The 19,655-nt window shown below is 36.2% G+C and overlaps 1 protein-coding gene and 1 non-coding gene across 2 annotated transcripts in view; both read left to right on the top strand.

Moving 5' to 3' along the window:
- The first annotated feature begins 2,715 nt into the window (after positions 1-2,715).
- Positions 2,716-19,655, top strand: part of LOC146170264 (uncharacterized) — a 30,086-nt gene continuing 13,146 nt past the window's right edge. Inside the window, exons 1-13 of the mRNA XM_083388036.1 lie at positions 2,716-2,782; positions 4,454-4,714; positions 5,797-5,886; positions 6,287-6,400; positions 7,269-7,394; positions 9,072-9,197; positions 11,059-11,181; positions 11,626-11,748; positions 12,266-12,388; positions 15,063-15,188; positions 16,606-16,728; positions 17,513-17,635; positions 18,170-18,292. Coding sequence (XP_083244162.1) covers positions 2,716-2,782; positions 4,454-4,714; positions 5,797-5,886; positions 6,287-6,400; positions 7,269-7,394; positions 9,072-9,197; positions 11,059-11,181; positions 11,626-11,748; positions 12,266-12,388; positions 15,063-15,188; positions 16,606-16,728; positions 17,513-17,635; positions 18,170-18,292 — 1,648 coding nt within the window. The remainder of the gene's footprint in view (positions 2,783-4,453; positions 4,715-5,796; positions 5,887-6,286; positions 6,401-7,268; positions 7,395-9,071; positions 9,198-11,058; positions 11,182-11,625; positions 11,749-12,265; positions 12,389-15,062; positions 15,189-16,605; positions 16,729-17,512; positions 17,636-18,169; positions 18,293-19,655) is intronic.
- On the top strand, positions 9,417-9,491 carry Trnaq-uug (transfer RNA glutamine (anticodon UUG)). Its single transcript has one exon. It is a non-coding gene; the product is annotated as a tRNA-Gln (tRNA).

Genomic DNA, 19,655 nt, shown 5'->3' on the forward strand with positions numbered 1-19,655 from the left:
ACAAGGGCTGTAATTGCCGCCAGGTGGCTAAGATGTGCAATTTAAAGCGAACACACTGAATCGTTGGTCCTTGCTTGCATACCTTTTTGTTTATTTATACGCCCTTTAGGCTTCTGCAAACGTCATTAGTCGCTTGCTTGTTTCATTTTTACCAAAGGCTAGATAGACGTATGACAACATCGAGGTACTTTCGCATTTACACAATATTCCTAATTAAGCTACAAAGTACCGTTTAAAGTCACATAAGGTTCAAGATATTTTGTCCATTGTCCCTATGTTTTTAAATCTTGCTGCACGATAGATTGGAAATTGTGCAAAGGTTGCGCAATCGTGTTTTACTGGCATGACTAACATAACCATTGAAATGCAAACGTTGAAATACCTCTGAAAGGTTATGTGGTGAAATGTTTCAATCACATGCGAAATGAATATTCAGTGGTGTTTATTCTTCAGTACCACCCACAGCACAAAAACCATATTGCTAAAATGACGACAACATATATTGGTGCAATAATATTAGGTGAGTAACTATCATAGCAAGACATATGCGTACAGTTGCTCTAAGTATAGCCAACCTACGCTATTATCTTCAAATAGGTTTGCTTAATAGAATGGTAAGAGCTGTCCAATGCATTTAGCTCGTGTTTTTCAAGACTGTGAAATGTCCACTCGAGAAATAAAAGATATCTTTGCTAATTTGGCATCACGCCCGTTTTACATGCCGCCAAAACGTGTCGACATTACGTTTTACTGCGTCCGCCAATCAGACAAGTTTGAAACTCATCAACACCGAACGAGGACAAACGCTTTTTCTCCAAAAACCGAAAACAGACGCTGGTCCTTTACTGGTGATGTTCAATATTATTGGCCTAGTATTCCACCATATTTATATTTTTCTATTGTTTAGACTGTGAGAAAATTTATATCTTCTGTTGATAATAATAATAATAATTAATTAGTGGTGATGTAATTAGTGGTGGATATTTTCGTTGTAAGTTTAGTATTTTTGTGAAACCAGTTGTGCAAACAAAATCACTAATAAAATGCAAAAACAAAAAATGAGCTTATGTGGGTTCACTGAAATGATACAAATCATTTCGGACACGGGTAAATTTACTCTTTTTAAAAGGTTAAAAAATATTGTTTGAAGCCAATAACTTAACCTTACTAGCGATTTGTTGTAAACTTGAGTTATTTCGAAAATAACTTGGTCATTTAAGAGAACGTTGTAGAAACTTGAGACACCGTTTACGTCTACAAAATTAAAAAAACAATGAAATTCAACATTGCCTGCTTTTTTCTTTAGATACCACATTTTAAGATTTGTTTTTTTTTGCTGTTCCACCGTTTCACGTCGGTTCGATTTACACATTCTTGAATACTACGCTAAAGAGTGTAACCAAGCAAACGTTCCGACAACTTTAATGAGTGTGGTGTTTAAACTCATCACATAATTGTATATTTTAAAGTGCTGTTGCTGCACCGTTTTCAATGCCATTGCGTATTGTTCTGTTTGTTTTTGGCAGTTAGTACTTTTGGAGAACATAAAGAGAGGTAGGCTATGGCTATGAACGTAAACACAACTTTTCAATTCTATACAAATGGACGCTTTCAAAAAAGATATAATTCTAAATGTTCTCACCGATTCGAGCTAGGCAAGAAGAATGTCTGGCAAGATCTCTAAGTAACATATTAACAGGGTGGAAATAACAAAACAGTACGTTAAAAAAACATGAGGTAACAAAAACGGAGAAAGGAAGCGTGGCTGCTTACGGAAGCCTGTAGATTTTCGAAGAGTTTATGTAAACTCTTTCTGAGCGATGAGTCATACAGTTATAGTTTGAAGCTTTTCCTCTGTACAGAAACGACAACAAAAGCTTTTATAACATGTGCTCTATAACTTTCACTAATCCACACCGTGACTTCAACATAGAGTTTTGTAAATCAACACTACAAATCTACAATTATTTTTTTTAGTTTTTAAATGCCTGGACCCCGAAAATTGCTCAAAATAAATCCCAATCCGGGCTCGCAAAAAATGCAGAAAATCTCAATTTGGCCTGAAGCAATGTTTTGCTGTTGGTCGGCGAAAAATTCGCACAATGCTAAACGGTGTTAAAAGTCTATACTCGCCCTAAAGGCTAGTTTGACAACAAGCGTGCGGTGGTTTAGCATTGCTTTCAATTCCGATATGACCGGTCAATGCCAATAGGATTTCAAGCAAAGTATATAGAGGAAACACGTGCGTGGAAATGGATGTGCTCTTGCATAGAGATACATCGACTATAGCTTACAGCTGATTTCGTGCAAGACTTGTGACCAAAATACTCACGTTCTTCATACGTAAGTGCGCTACTGTCATAGAGGCCCAGAGGCCCGCCCGTTTAAAAGGAAACCCGGAGAAAATAGCCACGCATATTGGCGAAGTCTGTTTAGCGACCCACTCGTATTGCATTAGCGAAGTGTCAGTTTATCAGTGGTAACTTAGCGGCTTAACAAAAGGCACAATACAATTAAAATAAAGCAGTGTCAACGAGCCTTTCAGCTTGTAAATCAACTGGTTTAGGAAGCAACTGGTTTAGGAAGCAGCAGTTTATAGGGTTGCTAAAAATAGATATTACGGATAACAGGACAATGTTTTGGTCGAACAGGTTTACGTTTTGCCAAAGGCACCGATAATTTTTTAATGTTGATGTAAACAAAAAGGCTGCGAAGATGCGATACACCTTAATATTGCTTCTTAGTCTCTTGGTTTTACTGGAAAATTCTAATGGATCTGAAGGTAAGAAAATGAAATATTTGTGATGTTGGTTTACGCTACAATTATATATTTAAACCGGTATATAGTCGTTTAGTTCGTTACATTCATTTAGCCATTTGAACTATAAGTAATGTTAATATACCTATAGCTGCCTATAGCTGACTTTGTTGAGTATTTTAGAAATCGTTTCTAGTTTATCGTGCAAAAAAAATCTAGTTAATCGTGCAAGTCTTTGTCTGGTTCTAAATTTCGTCGAGGGTTAATTCGTAAGTAGCATGTACAACAGTATGGGATTGACAAATGCTGAAACTGTTTTTTTAATCCGAAATGAAAAATACTTTAGTGTCAACTATATGGTCACTGTCAGTGTTATATTGTCCAGATGTGAAGAATCCAATAGTTTGATGTTTCAGGTAAATTTTGACATTGTCTAGTTGTCGGCGTGAGTTGGTTTTAACCAAAAACGAATAACAAAGTTGAATTGAAACATGCCAAAATTTTATTTTCAAGACGCTAAAATAGGGTACTATAGTGGGCCACAATTGATCAGCGCTTATCTTACTCCCTGTTTGAAAAATTATGTTTTGGAAGTTATTTTTTTTACCCTAAACTCATGATTCTGACAACAGGTTCAGATTTTTCTCAGATGACAACATGATTTTAGAGAAAAGCGACAAAAAAATGGCATTATTGCAATTTAGTAGCTTAAATTGACAAACATACACTTAAAAGTTGTGAAGTGTCAATAGTTTCGTATGTTGTTAACATTCGGGTTTGCTAATCATAACAAAGTTAGACGTACCGGTAATAAGAATATCAAAGCCCATACAGAAGTAAGTACCATTTTGAACGTTTCGAATAACTCTTTATTTATTTTCAACATATGATACCTACTTCTGTATGGACTTTGGTATTTCTATAACAAAGTTAGTTTCTCACTAAATCTATTGTGATGACCAAAATCTGATCGGTGTCCAGGTCTAGAATTCAGTGGATGCCAAATTGGCTCGGGGCTATTTGCGCTGGGCGGATCAAATGTTGTAAACCGAGAAGGACAAATTGGTTTCGTCGGTTTAGCAAAGGCAGAATAATATCAAATTATGGATCACCGGCATGTTGACGTGACGCATATCAACACTTGGCGGTATACTTTGACCCACATTTTCCGTTTTCCTGCTAATCGTTTGATTTGTTTGCCTGATATATCCCCAACCCCCATTCCTTTATCGGCTGGTAAAATTATATTAAAAATTAAATAGGAGTAATAATCAGGTGAATATGCGATGACTTAATGGATGTAACGTAAGCTATGCGGTCTCAACTAGCTTAAAATTTTTTAATTTATTTTCAATTATATCTGTAGACAAATAGACATATTTGGTCAAAACTTCAGGATACAACCTGAGACATCATTAGTGATATCATTGTACATTTGTGTAGTTTTAAAGACCAAAAAATACCCTAAAGCCAGCCCAATCTTCTGTATGGTTGAAACAGCACAATTTACAACGAACAGAAAACCACCCCTCAAAAAATTAAATCATAAAACAAAAAACGATTCAGGAAGTGTGAATACCATTGTTAATAGTTTTGCCGAAAACGAGTATAATAGCCAATTTGAAGAAATCACGGCAAGACAACGTGGCCTGTTGCTGTTTAGCTGCCCCTTAAAATTCCAACGTTTCTTTGCAGACTTCTGCGAGAACATATTCAGGGTCGGATGGAACAAGGAGGATATACGAGGAAGGAACGTAACAGTCACGTTCCCGCGGCAATTTTGCCAGATACCCGCTTTGAGGCTTGACGCCAGCGGAAACGCATTTTACGGCGACCGGTTCGAGGTCGATTTGATCGAAGTCGGCTTGTGCGAGTTTCGAGCCCGTGTCCATCGGATCGATGAAACAAAAACGTGGTGGGACGAAACTGTGCAGCTGGACTGGCGGGCCACTTTTGGTGAGGATTGCGTGTATATGACTAGACTTAAGTCACTTTTTTTAAATGACTTGACTTGACTAAAGTATTTTAGACAAATGAATTGACTTGGACTTTAGTCGTTTTAATAAAATTACTTGACTTGACTTAGGTCTTTCAGACAAAAGACTTACCTTGAACTTAATTCATTGAGTCAAATGACTTGGATTAAAACTAAGTGTTCTTTATTTGCCATTTTATTATAAAATTAAGCTATTTATCGCAACTTTTGCACATAAAACAATTGAATTGCTACATGTTATTTTTTGGTTATTTTCTAAATGAATTTGCTTATAATTTGATGAGTTTACCTATTTTAATGGTTTATCGTTTTATTAGTATATTAGTGGTTTGACTTGGGTAATATTTGCTGGATAATGACTTGACTGGGACTTGACGTTGACAACTAATGACCTGAACTGTGACTTTACTTTTTGCTTTTTGTTTAAAAGACTCATCTTTGACTTAAGTTATTTCACAAATGATTTGACTGGGACTTCAAAATAACTTGTTTACAACATTGCAAAACCTAAAGTCACCTTGTCACGACCACAAGGGGTAACATTGTATTCTGATTAGGTAACTTTACAACTATTTTCCTCTTAAACATGAAACACGCTTCTTTTTTTACCTAAACGTACAAATTATACTGAGAGTCTATAAAAGTGGCACCACTTACGAAAGGAACATATGTACACACATATATGTGTTAACAACTGATATCTAGCCCTTCTGAGATCACGCCCTTTTCTCGACTCGCTCCTCTCTGAGCCTGCATAGTTCAACCTCACTGCAGGCTAAGTGTTTTTCTAGTCTGCTGTGCTTGCATCATTGATCGACAGATTCGGCAAGTCTGCAATGGCTTTTCGGTGTACACTTACAAAAGGTTTAGAGCCATTGCCCTGGAACATTCACATAAAAAAGCGAAAATTATTTCTCAAAAAAGTATAGCGTAGACTAAAAAATCCAGGACTGTATGTTTATCCGAGTTGTTGAGAAAAAAATTACAGCTTTAAATCCAAATAATATAAGCAGAAATACGCAACTGTTTAAATTCTGTGCAGAAAGTGCAACTGGATCGCCCGTTTTTACTGAGTGCAATTCATTAAGGCAGGAATGCAAATCATGTTTGCAGAATGAAACCAGCTGCTTTGGTAAGTACCATAATAAGAGAGAACGCTCTTATATAACCTTATAAACGAAAAGGGAAAAACCATTAAAAACCGTTGCTTTAAAAAAGCATCTGATTATAACACCTTTTAAAATAAAATTACTTTTACTAGTTAAATTATACAGAAAGCGCAAAATTAAATTATATACAAATATTTAAAAAAATAAAATTTATATTTATTATATGTAATTTAGTTTTGTTTTATTTTGGATTTACCAATATTTTAAAATAACAGGTATATTGGGTGTAGACCATCACAATCTTTTAAGTGCTAATGGCATATAATAGGGTTAATTCGGCCTGAGCGAAGATGTACAGTACCTTTCTGTAAATATCAGATTGTGGCAAAAACATTAATAATTCCCTAAAATACACGCGTTTAGATGGAAGGATCTGCGAGGGGCTGTATAAAGAATGCGGCAATAATCAACTATGGAACGGAAGTAGCTGTGTCTGCCAACCAGGTTACGACAACAAAACTGACGCTGGATGCACAGGTCATTGAAACATAGTGTTTTTTTTTTGTTTTTTCACCGTTTTTCAAAGGATTAATTTATTGTAGATAACATGCCATGGTAAGGAGTTAATACAATGCGAGTATTATGGTGTGGTTTATAATATGTTAAGCCCGTACGCGAAGACAGAAGTTGTTTTACATAATTTATGAACTTTCGTATTTTAAACAGTCTCCCATTGATAAAAGAGTTTAATCTTTGACCGAGACGGATCAACAGTTTGTTTCTTAAACTAAGTAAAAAGACAAATTTTGACTTACAAAAGCGGTGGCTATAGTGTCTTAATTCGTGCAAATTTACAAAATTTCCTATATTTAAGTCGTGTTACTTTTAGGTTAGGGTTCTGTGTACCGTTTTGACAAAAGATTGATTCCGTGTAGATAACATACCATGGTAAAGGAGTTAATACAATGCGAGTATTATGGTGAGGTTTATAATATATTTGGCCCCATACGCGAATACAGAAGTTGTTTTAATTAGTTTATGTGATTATAAAACTTGAGTATTTTAATCACTCTCTCATTGACAAAATAGATTAATCTTTTACCGAGACGGATCAACAGTTTGTTTCTCAAATAAGAAAAAAAAAAGCTTAAATTCGTATTTTTTGCGAATTTCCTACCTTTTCGTTTCGTATGAAATATCTAGGACGCGTAAAACAGAAAACAAATCTAGCATTACAAGTTTGTTAATTTGAAATATAGCTCTAGTTGGTTTTGTCATGTGTTTAAAATTTATAAAGCATAAAATGGAAAAAAATCTAAGCAGCTTTAAACTATAATTAATTTTTTTTTAATTTGTCGTATTTTTTGTGAAAATCTAAAAGATTCAAATAAAAACTGCTGTTTAGACATTGACGAATGTGCGGGCGGCGTCTTGAACAAGTGTGACGCGAACAGCGACTGCGCGAATTCCGAAGGCAGCTATTCGTGCAGCTGTCACGTAGGATTTATCGGCGACGGCGTCAAGTGTACAGGTGAATACAATTATTCTGAAATACTGCATCCCGTAAACACAAAGTTACCGCTAGCAATAACCGTGTTCCGTTTTACTCTTACTTTCCATTTTTCGCGATTCTTAGGGTATTTTTAAGTATATCCGACAAAACCAGGATAGGTTATCTTACAACCAAGTTTACTGGATAATCAACTGTTTCTCAACCTTTTTTTGCAGCGGCCCAAATGGGTTAAAAACACTGTCATAACATATTGGGGGACATGAAGCAGTTTAAGTGGGTCGACGATAAAAAGGTATTTTGTCCGAAACCAGCCCAATATAGTTAAGTTTATTAAAGCCATGCAGTCAGACTTGGACAACTAGATAATTCTAGGGTACTCTATGCACGGATCTGTAATGTAGCTTAATAATAAATTTCAAAGCCTAGATAATTCTAGTTTTCTAATTCATTGCATTAGAGCAAAATGCGGCTAATTCTAATTCTAATCTATTTTGAAAAAACTTAAAACAATCTAATTCAAATTCTAATCTAATTTAGAAAAACTAAAATGCTCTAGTTTTAATTCTAATCTAATTTTAAAAAGCTAAAATAAATCTAGTTGTCCAAGTCTGCGATGCAGGTAAGGCAATCCAAACTCATGTACTATATATTAGTAAATTTTAATAAATTTTCGGTATTAACATTGGTCTTTTCGTAGAAACGCTTTTGTCTTTTCAAGCTATAGTTAGCATGCAAGGGGTTGTTATAGGAATCATTAAAAGTCTGCACTGCGTAAAACTCTTGAACAATTTGTGGAACAGCTCGGAATACGATTCTGAAAAGCCATAAATATCCTGCATAAAACGGCTCAGTCCAAACTCCGAAATCAAAGGCTCTAAATATCGACTCGACACGTTTTGCCAATCGTGAAATGGCGTCGGTTGAGTTAGAGTTCCAGAACAGCCGAGCGATTTTGTAAGGGAAGGTTTGGAAACACGATTATCCGCATTTGACCAAACTTATTCGGGTTGGTAATGACCAGAATGAGTTAAAATAAAAAATAACACGAAAAAGCCAGGTTTATTTTGGACCAACATTCAAATGTAACATAAAATTACTTCGGCAAGTCTATTTAAGTATTCATGCAAGCATTGCTTCGAATAGAGAAAATAAAAGCTGCTTAAGGTTACCGGTGTGCTAATTAGAAGTATGGCGTTATCTTTGGTCGTACGACCCGGAAAAACTAGAGACACAGTTGTTTACAATACTGCATAGATGTTTCAGAAACCCAATTGGCCTTATTTTGTATTGTATTAGACCTATATTTTAGCAAATATTATGTCATATTTTCATATTTGGTATGCTGTTTCACTACGCAGTGGTTTGAAAACGTTTTATGTCTGCGTCACACTAAAAAAAATATAAAAAAATAAGCGGAAAACTTTGTACGGAACCGTACAATTATAACGTTACAAATATTATTTTACAAGGCAAAGTATAGTAAGTAAATAACATACTAATATCAGTTATCTTATGGTTAGTGTAGATCCAAGTCTTGCACGCTTTACTGCATGCCAATTTGCCATCCAGTTAGGTTATTTAAAAGAATTAAAAAGTTTCGCGACACACTTAAGAACCTCCTGCGCCAGCCAGTTTGAGAACTACTAGCCTGAAGTGACAAGCCTCGAAACTTGAAACTTTTCTTATTTTGTCTAGACATTGACGAATGTTTGTCGGAACCACGAGTTTGTCACGTGAACGCTACGTGCCTCAACCGGCCCGGTAATTTCACTTGCTCATGTCATTCTGGTTTCGCTCCAACTTCTGATTTAGACTGCACAGGTATGAGACCAATGCATTCTTTATTAAAATAAAGTCTTAATAAAGTCAGTAAATGAAAGATGTGTTTAATAACAACTGTAATCTAGCCCCTCGGAAGCTGCTTTATGACCAACGATTACGGCTTCCGTATCAATAGTACACCGAAAAGCCATCGCAGACTCGCCGAATCTGTCGATCTATAATGCGCGTATGGTTCGTTCTCGACTCGCTCCTTTCTGCGCCTGCATAGCTCAGTTGGTAGAGCGACGATCCCGGCTTGACCGGAGGTCGAGAGTTCGAACCTCTCTGCAGGCCAGTTGTTTTTCTGGCTTGCTCTGCTTGCATTATAGATGAACAGATTTGGTGAGACTGCGATGGCTTTTCGGTGTAAAGTCAGTAAACGTATTCTATGCAAATTGGTAAGGGTTAATTGTCATAGGAAAACAATATTATCTTGATAATGAATTGCAAAGCCAAAAAGGTCGAGTAGATCGACATCATCTTGATTATTACGACGTTTCGATGCGAGCTTGTAACATCTTCAGTTAATGAAATGTCCTAATCAAGGCAATGTCGATCTACTCGACCTTTTTCGCTTTGCAATTCATTATCTAGCTACATTACAGATCCGTGCATAGTGTACCCAAAAACAATATTGTTTATAGAATACACTATATTCCTTTACAGTACTTTGCGCATCATATTTCATTGCGATGTACGACAAGAAGCAATTTAGAACGTATGCGTAACATAAAAGGAATAATGCGTAACATAAACTTGAAGGTCTATACGAGGGTGTTGGGAACTTATGCCGACCGACCAAATGTTACACCTCAACGACATGGGTATCGGTGACCCTCAGAACGTTGTATAATTTCGTAAAACCATAACGTTTTCTATTCGCGAACCATTCAAGGTTTCGTACAGTGCTAGTTTACAGCACTTATATCCACAACATTTCAAAAAGATGCAACAAAAATTAGGACAGTTTAACATACTAAATTGAGGTATCAGTACGGAAATTAACAGCCTTTTACATCTGGACTTCGATAAATATGCAGATATTTTCTTACGTCGGACGCTTGCAATCGTAAACCACCCTGTTAGATACAGTGAAAGGAGTAACTTAGTTAAACGCAGTTTAGGATCATATTAAAATACTTCCTTGCTTTTCTGCGAAGAACCAAAACGATTTAAATTGGATTATCGATGTTAAAGATTGCAACTGGTAAGTGCAGCTATAATCACGTCCTAATTACCCAGTAAATGATTTCCGATTAATTCGCAGCGTCATCTGCTTCGTTTAAAACGAACCTCGTGCTTAAAGCCTTTTCCTTATTGGGACGTAAATTTGTTTCCTAAAACTAAAATTGACAATAAAACAAGTTGCTAAGAAAAATGCAAGGTTATCAGTGGGTAAAACTGCCAACTTGGCTCACAAAAGCACTTTACAATGCAAAATAAAAAAACAAGTTATGTTCCAAAAAAATTGTGGTCAACATAATAAGCATTTGGGAGTATTAGATCATTTAAGGAATCATATATCGATTTTGCAATACGGAATATTTCACACTGAGCTTCCAAACACGTTTGAACGATGAATAGTGCAAGTTACTCTTCGTAAAACAAAATGTGCTGTTTGTCACTTCTTGCCATCTCAAGGGCGGTCGGTTTGATTTATCAGGCCGTAATCTAAATACGAACGTGCCCTATCGCATGCAAATCTATACTGTGGTGCTGCTAAGTTGTTTTCAAAAGCAGCAATTTGGTTGTGAAAGTAAGTTATGCGGAAACGCTGGTTAGAGACCGGCACAAGGCTGCAGAAATCGGGTGTCGTCTTCTGACATTAAAAAGTAATTACGCCACGTGTTTATTCCTATAGACATCGATGAATGCACAGCCTTTGCTCACGACTGTCATAAGCACGCCGCGTGCAACAACACAATCGGATCGTTCACGTGCACATGTGATCACGGTTTCTATGGCAACGGAACTGTTTGTGAAGGTACCCTCATACCACAAAGCATTAATATTCTCTGTTTTATAACGTTAAGCAAGGCTATTACTCTTTTGCATAGTTTTGTAAATAATCTATTTTTTGAGTGAGATTGTGACCTTTGCTATTTAAACTTAAACCGTACATACATAAGTTTATTTGTAACTGGGACTATATAGTCGTTCTAAAAGTAACACTGGTGGACGATATTGCCTCGATTCAAATAAAAGGGGCCGTTGCTGGCCTTGGGACTAAAGCCATGCTGTTTTTCTTTGCGATTACCTTTTAGTCTTCCACCATATGTGTTGCTTAATTAGTCCTAACAAGGGTAGTGCCTTGCTAAAACGACATTTCCGACTGGCCCACCAATTAAGGTAACTATTTCCCCCGTGAAACCCGATATACTACTTAACGGGCATTTTTATCTTTCTACATCCGAACACAAACTTTTAGACACAAACGAATGTGAGTTGAACACCCACACTTGTCATGACAACGCATCATGCATCAACACGAAAGGAGGATTTAGGTGTACTTGTAACCAAGGCTTTTACGGCAATGGAAGAACTTGCGAAGGTAAAAAACATTTGTTTTCAAATTTACCTACTAACGCTGTTGTTTTCCTAGTTATGGAGCATGATGGAAAAATTTAATATAATCGTCAGCTTTATAATATGCAATTCATTTACGATAATTAAGTATAACAACAATGGTCTGAAATGTTTGCCTAAGCGTCACACATTGGCAACGATTTGTCATGCCATCGGATATCTTGCTCAACATTACTGGTTTAAGAATGAAACTTTGTACAAAAAATAGTTTCTAAACAACTTTCACTGTGCAATTATTTTTTTTCATAATCCGTTTTATTTTTCTAATTTGGTGTTTATTCTAAAACAGATGTCAATGAATGCCAAACAAATGTACACGGGTGTCATTCACAAGCGGTCTGCAACAACACGATGGGAGGGTTCACATGCACATGTAGTCACGGTTACCAAGGAAACGGGACATCCTGTGAAGGTAGAATTGCGATTTCAAATTATTAATTTTTATTTTTATTTGATGTTTCAAAAAGTCGCTCTATTTTTAGATATTAATGAATGCCAAACCAGCTTTCACGACTGCCATGAGCAAGCGTCATGCAATAACACCGAAGGAAATTTCACGTGCACATGTAATCACGGATACAAGGGCAACGGAGTTGTTTGTGAAGGTAAATTGACCATTCGCGAAATGATAGCAAAGTGTCCTATTTTACCAGTGCTAGAAGAAGCTAATTCTGATACTATGATAACTTGTGACCATTACTATGATAACGGATTGGTTTTGTAAAGGTAAATTTAACATTTGCGATACGATAGCAAAGTGCCTCATTACCGATGCTGGAATCTAAATATTATATTTTCTTAAGACGTCGATGAATGCAAGACGTTTGCTCACGACTGTCATCGGCGCGCTACTTGCAACAACACAATCGGGTCCTTCACGTGCACATGCGATCACAGTTACTATGGTAACGGGACCACTTGTCACGGTAGGAGTTTATGACCCTAACGTATATTAAAAACAATCTATAAATCAATATAAAACTATGTTGGAAGCTTTAGACGACAAAGAAAATGATAAGATTTAGGTTTTAAATACTTTCAACAATGATACGGATAAAATTGTGCTCATTTTTTGTTAAATACCCTATCTTAAACAAAGCACTCCACCGTAGTATAGCATAATGTTAATTTCTGGTTCATAAGGTTAATCTCTTTACCAAACAAATATACGACTTGTACAAAATAACAACGGTTTTACCAAATGTTGCCTGGTTCATAAAGCGATAATATTGTTGCATCAGATATCGACGAGTGTGAAAGCAACTCTAACGATTGTCACACACAAGCATCATGCAACAATACCATGGGAGCCTACACTTGCGCGTGTAATATCGGGTTCTTTGGCAATGGAACGCTATGTAAAGGTAAAACAGAAGCTTCAAATATGTCTTACTATGAGTGTACAGGAAACTCGGTGTTTGAAATGCAGTGTTTTAATCATTTGAATAAGCGCACCTAAGTCACTGTTTTCAATGTCTTGGATTGAACTTACGTCGTTTGCGCAAACGACCTGACTTGAATTGAAGTGTAGAATTGAATGTATTTTAGTAAAATTGGGTTATTTAAATCAAGTACTAAATCTAACCATCTAAACTTGCTGTTGGTTTGTTTTGATATTTGCAGTACGGAATATTGCTCAGAATAAAACATATTCAACGATTTTGTAATTTTAAAATTTAGTTTGGCTGTCAATGCTGGCAATTGGATTTGGCCCGTTATGGTTATGCCTTGACTAGGACTTGAGTCATTTTAAAGTGCCCTGTTTACAATACTGGTGAGATGTTTAACAGAGTTCATAACTCTATTTGCAGAATAGAGTTTTAACAAAAAATATTTTTGATGTTGAAAAGCAAGAACTATATTTCAGTGTTATTAAATAGCCAGCACTTCGGTAGCATTTGTCAAAGATTTTACTTTTTAACAGGACTCATCATGATGAAAGACATGTTTTTAGTCTACATGTATCTATTACGTATAAACGTTGTGACAAAGATAAATAGAAAGCTTTACTATCCTAGAAGAGAAATCGGTTTCAATTAAATTCAGTTATATAAAGTAGGAGAGGAATTACGCACCAATCGTTACATGAACGAGCCAATTTTTTGTAAAACTATCTCACACAACTGGGATAAAACTACCACTAATCACCACTTCAATTGTACTTCAATCCGTCAGCAAATGACGTCGAAACAGTTGAACGAATGCCCGGAAAGAGATTATGCGACAGTCGTTACTTGATCTGCCAGCGACTTTTGCAAAACTGATTTGACCCTTTAATTATAAGAATTAACATATTTGCATCATTTTTAAACTACAAGGATATTTATGACAATTGTCGAATTTTATAAAAACGATTCACAAATTGTGTAAAACCTGTCAAAAAAAAATTACCCTGTAGCTACTTTTAAATAATTGCATCTTTTTCAAACTTTAAGGATAGTTATGACAACTGTCCAATAATATAAAACAAATTATTTTGGCGGTATTCTGTACTACAGTGGTTCTCTACATCAGATCCGCGGTCCCATAGGGGTCAAACAAGCGGTTTTATAGGGACTGCGGCGGAAACGCTAAGTAAATAACAAATGTCGCTTAGCTAACATAACGCCACTGCAAAATACTCGTCTTACTGTTGTGATTTTACCGAAAAGTTTTAGCATTGCCTCATCTCTTAGTTTATACCATAGAGTTGCAAAAGTTCACCACTGTCTTTCGGGACCCAAGTCCTCGCCAAGACACGAAACCCCTGTGACGTCACAATAACAACCGTTATACGTTAGGCAGTTTTGGAATCTTCTAACAATGCGATAGTTTTGGGTTGTTAAATGTTTATAGGAACTAGATGTAATAAAAATGCTGGATTTCTTTTGAAATAGTTTATTATACAACAACTTGACAGATATCTCACGTGTTGGCCACCACGAACCACCAACTGCTAAGCCAGTCACGGCACAAAACGTGCACATTTGCCTCCGGTGCGTCACATATGCGTCGTTGTATGGTTGTTGTTATTTTTACTGTTCGTAGTAAGTGACGCGCGAATCGGCGCTGATTGCCAGATATAAAACATTGTGAGCGATTTACTTATCCGATTTACTTACCAACTGCTAAGTCAGTCACGGTACAAAACGAGTATCCGGTGCGTCACTTATGCGTCGTGGTGTAGTTGTGGTTGTTTTTGCGTTGTATTGTTTTATCCGTAGTAAATGACGCGCATATCGCCTGGCGTCAAACCTGCTTGACATCGTGAGTGATTTACTCATTCGCGTTTTTTGCCAGATCGTGATGAGTGTCTCGCCAACTTCACGAGCGGTTGTCATGACAACGCCACGTGCTCCAACACTTTCGGGAGTTTTCGGTGCGACTGCAAAGCAGGGTTTGCTGGCAACGGCACAGACTGCAACGGTAGGTTGACAACACTTCGACATTTTTATAACTTTTAACATTATCGGCTTTGGGAAACGTCACAAAACTAAACATTGTTATGGAACTTTATTACAACTAGACACGACCATCTGCGTTAAACCTATCATATATCATTAAAACGATATTAAAAATATAACAAATTGCCCCGCTGTTCCAATATATATCCAATTAAGTAGCACATTTGTTATTTTTTTTTAACTATAGGGTGAATATTGTTTGACCTACAAAATTAGAATGTGCTACTCTTTTTCGTTTTATTGAATTTCAACCCAGACTTGGTGAATAAGATAATTCTATTGCCTTGATCGACGAATTAAAGTGACGTGCAGGGAATTCTAATTCTAATTTAACTTGTGAAATGAATGTCTGCCAAAATTTTAGTTCAAAGCTCTTTTCCGTTTAATACCAAATATACTACTTCTTTGAACTCTGTGTTCAGTTTTCTTCGGAAATAATATGCTATATGTTTTGTTGGTCCTCAAAATAGCATTTAAAAAATGCCATCTTTACAAAAATGATATAATGAACTGGTTGTAGTTAATTAGTTTAGATTTTAGTTTAATTTCTAGTTTTCGCCATTTTGTTAAATATATTAGCAATATAAGTTGGACAAACTAAAAGGCGCTAACTTTAATCCTAATCTAATATGAAAAAAACGGTGAACTTTTGGATGTCCATTTCTCTTACAAGAAAGCTTTAGCCGAAGAACCAGTCGCCTTTGTACTTGGAACCAACCAAAGTCACGATTAGACCTACCAATATGCAAAACACCAACGCGTTCCAAATAACGAATTTTCTCGAAACAATATGTTACTCGTCTGGCATGCAAGCAAAAATACTGAAGCGTATCGGAGATGTGTAATGCAAGTAACTGGACTTCAAAGCTATAGGGGTCAAAGATGGTTATGGTACGCCCTTCTTTATTCGTGCTAGTGGTGTAGATTAGAATTCTTAAAGGGTGTTTTAAACACAGTCTATCTAATCTCTCTAGTACTTTGTATACGATCAGATTAAATATCCCCGTAGTTACGATGAAGTAGGTTCGGCACATTTACAACTGGTTGTGACTGCTTTGTACTATTTCCAATGAGTTGGTTTTTAGAAATATAGCGTCTCAAAACACATTAAATTACAATTTAAAATTATAATATCAGTCGTTGCAAAAATAAATTCGTTGGGGTTCTGGTCACCGTCACAATACAACTGCTTGTGACGAAACAACGCCGGCCGTTCTGGCTCTATTTTTCGTTCAGTTAATTAATTTATCATAGTGATCCTTCATATTCCTTTTTAGGCCCTGTCGTTGGCACATTAAAATAAAATTTTCTTATGGCATTTTAATTACTTGTCGTGCTTAATGTGCACCATATGACAATACGTTCGAATGATCGTGCAGACGTCAACGAGTGCAAGCTTGGTACACACGCCTGCCACAGGCGTGCCACCTGCAGCAACCTACTGGGCACTTTCTCCTGTGCATGCCACGCCGGCTTTGAAGGAAACGGGACTTACTGCGTAGGTAGGAGGAATTTTAAACCGTTGTCATGTTACATAACACACTATATGAGCTTGATTCTTCCGCCGCTTGTTTAGGCTGTCGTTTAGAAACAGAGAAGTTGAAAAAAGGGATAAATATGCTGCTGGTCGAGTCAAAAGACAACCCTACAATTCTAAGTAGACTTTACCCGCGATATGATGACTTTTGGCAACATAGGCAAAATATCCCTGTTATTTAAAAAGAGTTATTCTAGTATTTTGAAAATGAATGTCGAAGCCAATTAGGTCGAGCAAATCGACATCATTTTTTTAAAGACCGTCCGATGCTTAATTGTATTCACAAAACTCCTTAATTTAATAACCGTTAGGACTTCTTTTTGTTTGATAAAACTTTATTAGTATACAACCTGTGAAGTGCTGCTCTTTTACGAAAAGTAAGTTCATAAAAACATCTTTTTTTGACATCAAAGGATAGCAGTAAAATTCAAATTGTAAAATTACAACAAGTTTATAAGCAAATGTACAGTCCAGATACATTTCTACCCATTACTGAAATACAAGTCTATCGACTGTCTTAAATATATTTAATGTGGTAAATAAACAATAAAAATAACGAGATTTCGTAGAATAAGGTTAAAAGTTGAATGGAATTGTACGTGTATCGGATGAATAGGATTTTGATATTCTCTATCATTTTCAATACAAGCTGTACATTAGGCTCTTACAAGAGATAAAAAATTAAAAAGTATAATCTGTTTTGTGTCTGATCCTTTTTTATAAGCACGAACTGTTTCGTTGTTTTCCAGACATAGATGAATGCGTCAATGAATTGCACAACTGCAGCAAAAATGGCGAATGTACGAACACTGTGGGAGGGTTTAAGTGCAACTGCAGAGAGGGGTTTCAAGGAGACGGAATCGTATGCCAAGGTGAGAAAATAACTGGCATTTTGCAAATATTTTTGTAAATGTATGTGCCAATATTTTATATAATCGAATGTGCCTGTAAGAAATAGAAAGACGACAGGGTGTACTTTTTTGCCTAAATTGTTTTAGGAAATGAAAGAATTTTTGGAATTTTTAAAAGTGTAAAACTACTCTTTTTCGACGAAAAATCAACGTCAATGTGCATAATTTAATTGAGAAACTATTTTTTCACTTGATTTCCAACCAAAACTATTAGGTTTAAAACTTTAAATAAGGAAATCAGGTGGAACTGTTTAACGACAAATTGTATTAAAATCTTGTCAAGCTTTCGCACAACCTTGCGTCATCAGGTCAAAGTAGAAAAAAGGTTAAAGGTGTGATAATTTACACGCCCTTGTCCACTTTAAAACGACTTTCTAAACGCCCTTCAAATAGCATTTGTTTATACAGACGAGTTAAGTGACCCTCTGAATTTGAAAATAGGTTTGCGCATGCGCTAATCGAATTGATTTTAATCGTCGGTCATTTCCTTTGAAGATAAAGATGAATGTCTTCTGTCGCTGCATAACTGTCACGTGAACGCTTCGTGTTTCAATCACGAAGGCAACTATTCATGTCGATGTTATGAGGGATTTATGGGCAACGGAACGCATTGTCAAGGTAATACTATAGAGGTGATTGGTAATAGCCTTAACAATTCGGTGCGAAACATCTCCAAACAGAATTAATTGATTTTCTTCATAAACCGATTCACACAAGGTACAAATGTTGTTCTTGGCATTGTGAATTCGATTCTGTTTAATGCTGTCCAGCAAAACAGACCAAAATGCGTTGTTTTAAGAGATTCACATAAAATGCAATTAGGCGCACACAAAAACGTTCAGAAAAGTACAGTTATTATAGGGTCTATTTACCAAACCAACCTGCACATTTTGAGTTTATGTTCTGTTCATGTCTTGTGTTTGTTGACAACTAAGTTTATTGCCCAATTTACCTTTGTATACCAACCTAAATAGAATGTTTTATCAAAATATTGAAATCCACTTTATAAAATACATTCATGAGAGCGACACAACAAATAACGCGTGCGCAAAGAATATGTCAAAAAAAAATTAGTTCTCGTTAGTCACGGTAAAGTATAAAAAGTTACCGGGAGAATCCGACAATTATGCTAGTAGTATGTCGGTAATTTTAACGACCCAAGGTAAAAAAGTTCAAGCAGTCTGGCCAAAGCACGTCTTGGCGCGTTGCCCGGCGCAACGGTTGCCTGGCGACATGTTCATAGTTCGCGAGGGTCTTCGACCTTTCAATGAAGCAATAGTCTGCTTTTAATCGATTCTTTTGGACTAAGAAGTTAACTCGGTGCCTCTAAGCACGTTTTGGCTGTTGACTAGCGCCAAGTCCGATTGCTTTAATGATCGACCAAGATCATTTGGTTTTAATCCAACAGCTGACTGGTAACAAACAACCTAGGATGGCTAAAACTGATGGCTAAAATTCCAACAGTTGCCTAAAATGCATAAATAGAATCGGTATCGCATCGGCACACTCGAATATCGCACAAGTTTCAAACTGATGCAATTGTGACAGTCCAACAGCTGACTTTTTTTCATCATAGACAAACAGTTAGAAATGTCGGACATTTTATGAGTTACACAAAAAATTAATTAAACAATTTTACGGGTTGTTTAATTAAAACAGGTAACAGTCATATATTATTCTATAGATAAAAATATGCATTTTGCCGTTACAACCAGCTTCAGTTTCTTTACAGCAGTGCTGAAATGTTTTCCTCATGTAAAAGTTCAAACTTCATCTTTTATATTTTATGGGCTGTCAACATTTCCATATAACACGGTGTGAACAGTATAATGTCGTTTTTGGATAATTAGTTTTAGCCAATATCATCTAGAAGTCCACCGATCACGTTCGTTCGACAACTTCTGTAAGAACACGAATTAGGTACATCCGTTTTTGAAATTTTTTATTGGCCACACAACGTTTTATAGCCCAGTCTACCTCT

Source organism: Ascidiella aspersa, chromosome 1, assembly GCF_963924565.1.
Source record: "Ascidiella aspersa chromosome 1, kaAscAspe10.2, whole genome shotgun sequence".
In the NCBI taxonomy this organism is placed as follows: Eukaryota; Metazoa; Chordata; class Ascidiacea; order Phlebobranchia; family Ascidiidae; genus Ascidiella; species Ascidiella aspersa.